Here is a 5,535-nt window from a genome sequence, read left to right on the forward strand (position 1 = left end):
CGGCCACTGGTGGAGATGAACTGGTGTGTTTGCCTGGTGGGACGTGAAGCTGGTGTGTGGGATCATCAGAGATGGGGAGAAAATGGGCGATGGGGCTGGAGGTCGGACGGTGCTACAGGTAACCGGTTGCAGCTGTATTGAGGGAGGCAAGATCTGCTGCTCTGCAACGAATCTGCCACGAGGAGGAAAATAAGGCGTGAGAACCCAAACCCAGACCCACCACCAGAGTGGGCCCTGGAGAGAGCAGGGTTTGTCAAACCACACAGAGCCTGGTGAAACTCAGATTTCCCCCTCCCCATCAAGCATGGACTGGAACTGCAGAAAAATAAGGTTTCTAAGGCTGTATATCTCCTCCATGACTTAGGTGTTTTAGGCTTTCAAAAGCCAGAAAATGGTTAATTTTTTTTCAAAGTTAACAAATATTCTCATTATTTTTTCTCCTAATCAGCTGAGCTTTTGTTTCTTTTCAGACTGAGACTGTTTGTGTCTGCGTGATCACGTGCAAGTTTTCCAAAGTAATTTTCGGTGCCATAAAGCGCCCTGCTCAAACACTGCCTGAAAACAAGGGCCAGCAAAGACTCACTTTCCTTGCTGCCTGCTGGCACTGCTCTGCGTGGACTGGCCGCTGCCGTTGGCGGGCATCATGGCTTGAATAGACTGATCCAACAGCATCCTACCATGAAAGAAAAACAGGGGATGGTCAGGGAAGGGAGAGGTCCAAACTCCCAACTGTCAGTTTCTAGAAACACGTCCTTGAAAATCTTCCTTGAAAATATGCGAAGCATCACCCTGAAAAAAGCTAATGAAATAGGATGCTTATTGTCACCTTGTCTAATGCACTGGCAGATGTGAACTGAAACTTGCTAAATCTTTCATGTAAGAAATATGCTTCACAGATGGTCAGAGTTGTAAGGTTTATCTTGTTTGTGTATTTCAAAACAGCTGGATCCTGGAGGCAGCGTCTGCACATACCTCCCTGTAAGGTAGCTGAATAGGGAAACTGTAACAGTTTCATACAACATTTCCAGTGCCGTGGCACTTGTCCGGCTGGAGAAAAGACACTCTGGAGCTTCACAGCAAGCAGACAGAGGTTTGGAAAAGGCTGTCCCTACTCGTTTGCCCTATTCTCTCCCTCTGACAGCAGCAGACTTCCAAAGGTTACTGAGCCACATGGGCAATTTATGGAAATACAGAAGAGACCATCACCCACCCCGAGCTCCTCCCCGCTGCCCAGCGTTGCTGGTTTTGGTCACTGCCATCAGGACGGTGGCAGCAGGCTGAGTTCCTACCTAAGGCTCCTGTCCTGGCTGTACTCAGACTGTGGTTGCCTTTCAGTGCTGTCAGTCGGCATCTGTGCAGCCACTGTAACGGGACGCGTTTGTGAAAACACCACGGGGTTGTTGTAGAGGGACACTGAAATGCTCGTCTGCCCTGGCAGGCACGTTTGCTGGGCTTGGTTTCCTCTCACTAGGAGCTGCTGCTGCTGCTGTACCTGAAACAAAGACAGAGATAACTCGCGTAAGTTTTGAAAGCTCCCTGATAGAAGGCTCAAATAACTGCTTCCAGTATGCAGATGGGAAAGGGAGAAGGAACAGTAGGATATTGTCCCTGACCTCAGCAGCAGGAACAGTACAGCAACTCAAGACAACCAGCCTGTTTGCACTGATTGCCCCTGCCCAGCAATCCCCAGCCATGGGAGCAGGTGGCCTCTTGAGAAATCAGAGTACAAGGGTAAGGGCACACAAGGCTTGAGGGAGTCCAGCTTAAGAGGGGAGCATAAATCCAAATCCAAAGTCTCCAAGGCAAATGTCTCATCTGTCCTTTAAAGCGGTAGTTTTGGCCTTCTTTGCTTTTGGACACTTCAATTCTTTCCCAAGGAGCTGTGACTATCTATATAATGGATTTAGGTCTAGTGATGACAAATTTGTTTCTCAAAGCGGCCTTCCAAGATTTCTCAGGCAGAAGAAAATGAATATTTTTAAAATTATGCCTATGTCCCCATGTTGCAAAGTCACAGCTCTCCCTGGCTACAAAGGACCATACTGCAATCACAAGTGAACGAGAGCCCGAACCTCCCACTCAGCTCCAGCAGTCTCCAGGGTTTAATGCTTTTAGGCCACCTGGTTTTTATTTTTACAAATTACATAATCCACAACTGACTCTCGACACCAATTTCATAATGGCAGCTACTGAGTGAAACCAGCACAGAGGAGATGAGTGGGACCATGGGAAGGGGGACACGGCAGACAAAGTATTTAAAAGCCAGGAAAGGGGATGATGAAGACAAACGAAGCTGCCAGTGACCTGGGCAGCCGTGCTGCAGGGGTCCCTGAGGAACTGGCGTGGCGACAGCAAGTGAGCCCTGCAGTAGTGCTTCGTCCCCGTGAGGCCCTGCTGTTGTGACTTCTTGGCTGTGGCCTGCCTGGGCGTCCCTGTCGGCGGTGGCCTCCTGGGGCTTGGGTGCTGCAGGTTGTTAAAGACGATGGGGATGGGCTGCTGCATCAGCATCTTTAAATAAAAGAGACACACAAGTTGTTGCACTTCATACGGTGGTTGTACTGCCTGGGAGATACCATCTGTGGCTCCCAGGCTGTATCTATCAACATATATAATGCTGTAGTAGCTAAATGTAGGGGCAAAGTGAACCATGAAAAATAGAAAATCAAATGTTAGCTTGTGCCCAAGTGCTTATTCAGAGTCATGGCTGTTCTGGCTCCATTACATCTGTTGTGTTTTGCAGGAATGACCCTGGGGATCCACCAGCACTAACCAGCCACCAAACCACCGAGCTTTTTGTGCAGGGAGGGGTTTCAGACTGGATTGGGATTATTTTTTTTTCCTCAAGTGTGAAAATTACTGATTCAGTAGTTAGACAGATACTGAAACCACTCATCTCCTGGCATACGCTACTCCCACATCTGAGACCAAACTACCAATTTATCCAGAGTTCATTTCTAAATGCTTTTGCTAATGACAACTTTGTTATCAATCTGTGTGGTCCAAGGAAAAGCAAATGGTTTGTGGGTCTGGGAACCCCAGGGACAGGGGGTACCTGCAGGTTGGAGTCCTGCACCAGCTGGAGCTGTTCCTTGATAACGTGGAGCTCTTCTTGCTGTGTCTTGATGTCAGCTTGCAGGATGCGGGTCCTCTCCTCCAGCTGCTCTTTCAGCTGATGCATCATCCCCAGCTGGGTCGGGAAATGGTACACTGGCTGCGGACATCAGAGAACAATGTTATGGGGCAGGACCAGTCCTGCTAATCACATTCACAGTGATGCGGGCTCCAGAAAAAAAATGACTGCTTTTCAGTTTTTGCCATAGAAAATATGATGCTGACAAAAAAGGCAACTGCATATTTAACCAAAGTACCACTGTACTTCCAGAGCAGCAGCTCAGCCAGCTCATACTCAGTGCCTTGCTCCAGACCCTGGTCTGTTGAATTTCTGTGCAGACGTAGTGTCTATGCACGGGTCTCCCCTATCCCTTTAGCATGACACCCTGATGACTTTGGACCACTTGTGTTTGTGGCAGACACTGCATGCAAACCCTTGCCACACCTCCAGGCTGGGCTTTCAGTTCTGCTGCGCATCATATTTGCCAAATGCCAGGCCCAAGTTCGGTTGTAATCCCACCCTGGGATCCACTCTTGACACCTATGTTGGTCATTTTCCATCCCTGTATTATAGCCTGAATGTTTACTACGCTGACCTCAAAACTCTGTGAGGATGGGCCTCGTAGTTAAGGTTTATGACTCTCACATTTTTCCTGTGTTTTCTTTCCTTTTATTTTTGTGGCCTAACTCAAACCTTTCATGACATCCCTTTCCTCTATGAGGGCAATAAACTCTTCAGCATCCTATCAGCCTATGGTTAGTTGCTAGCAATTCAGAGACGAGCCTTCAGCAGCCCCCAACGGTTTTGACAAGTGCAAAACTTCTAAGCTAAACTACCTCCTCTGTCTCCTCGCTGAAATAATTTGGTTGCAGGTAAATCTCATTAACAGCAACAGAAAAGGCACTGAAACCTTGCTCCCCATGCCGGGACCAGCCAGCAGGGATGTAAGAGCAGTGAAGCAGAGCCACCGAGTCTTCCTCGCTGAGTGGCCATAGCGGTGCATTTAACAAAAATAAACCACGTACCATCACAGCGTGCTGAGAGGGGACTGCCGGCTGAGCCACGGGATGCTGAGGGAGGTGTTCACCAGGAGCCTGAGGAGTTGCTATGGCCTAGAAACGAAAACTTTGCCTTACTGTCGGTCCATAGCACCTCTAGTGCAGAGCTGGTGCAATAACAGCTCATACCCGTGACGAACAAGTGCAGGGAACTGGACAACTCCACATGGAGATCTGAAGATGAGTATGAAGGCAGAATTTAAGCTCCTACATGCCCCCTGCTAATTGCAAGTCCTCAGGGCCAGCATCTATTTTTGGATAAAGACCATTTCACATGTTCAAACCTGAAGAAAAACAGGCTCGTAGTGTGACTGCCGACTACGGCCAGAGTTTAAGCGCTCTGAAATCTCTTTGAGGCTGGATTAAAATGATCTCTAAGGTCCCTTCCAGCCTAGGCCAGCCTATGATTCTATGATTCTCACACAGGCGTTTGGTCTGGAGGAGAAAACTGAATTCCAAAGGGATGCAAGAGAGGAGCTGAGCTCTGACAACTCTCCACTAGTCTCTGCCAGTCAGCAGCACTGCCCACAGCTCCAGAAAAGCCCGCGCTCAGAGGTGGGGATCCAGCCCCTCCGAGGGCGAGATCAAGTTCGTCAAGCTCATTCCTTTACAGCATCAAAAAGGCTTTTGCTCACCGGGACCACTGACCTGAGCGCTTCCAGCCGACGCCAGCCGCAGGGCTGCCTTCTCCACTTGCCCCGCCGGCACCGAGGGCCGGGTGGGCGTGCTGGCGTCCGTGTGCCGCCTTGATGATGTGGCTGAAAAAAGAGAGGGATCACTGTGATACAGCAGAACCGTGCCTGGGTGCGCTGGCTAAGCCTGAACTCTGTGTACGCAGATGAGCAGCGACCCAAATGCTGCCAGAGCAGGCTCCCAGACTGACCCTTTGTGTTCCCTCCCTCAGAAGGGATTCACAGGGTTCCCTTCTGATGCTAACGCCCCGTTTCGGCCTTCCTTCCATGTGTGTCCCCAGATGAGCTTTCCTGCTCTCCCTCTGGCACATATTTCAAGAAAAGCTCCCCCAGGCCAGCTCCTACCCAAAGCTCTACACAGGTGGGCACTGAGGTTACCTCGCTGTTGTCCCCGGGGTGGAGGGGACACCATGGGAGTAGTGAAGAAGCTGCCAGCAAGGCCAGCAGCCTTCTGCACCCCTGCTGATGTGATTTATCACCAGGGACTCAACTACCCCATAATAAAAGCTTTGTCAGGTGTGGGGCTCAATCAGATTGCTTCAGCTCAGCGAGTCACCTCCTGTCCCCACGTCACACAGCAAACCACCGCGACCCTCAGCCGGTGCCAAATGGGGACAAAGCTGCTCTCACACTGGCGGCGGGCTGAGAGGGGGGGGGCGGTGGGGGGGCGGGG

General features: G+C 50.3%; 1 protein-coding gene across 1 annotated transcript in view; it reads right to left on the reverse strand.

Annotated features, from left to right (window-relative positions):
• LOC104272078 (neuronal PAS domain-containing protein 2-like) overlaps positions 1–5,535 on the reverse strand; it is a gene marked incomplete at its 3' end in the record, with an annotated part of 27,851 nt that overhangs the window by 1,489 nt on the left and 20,827 nt on the right. Inside the window, 6 exon segments of the mRNA XM_009866972.1 lie at positions 1–172; positions 584–673; positions 1,290–1,377; positions 2,304–2,508; positions 3,053–3,211; positions 4,819–4,928. The exon segment at positions 1–172 is cut by the window's left edge and continues 24 nt beyond it. Of these exon segments, the coding sequence (XP_009865274.1) occupies positions 1–172; positions 584–673; positions 1,290–1,377; positions 2,304–2,508; positions 3,053–3,211; positions 4,819–4,928 (824 nt within the window).

This window comes from Apaloderma vittatum, unplaced genomic scaffold, assembly GCF_000703405.1.
Source record: "Apaloderma vittatum isolate BGI_N311 unplaced genomic scaffold, ASM70340v1 scaffold1753, whole genome shotgun sequence".
NCBI lineage: Eukaryota > Metazoa > Chordata > Aves > Trogoniformes > Trogonidae > Apaloderma > Apaloderma vittatum.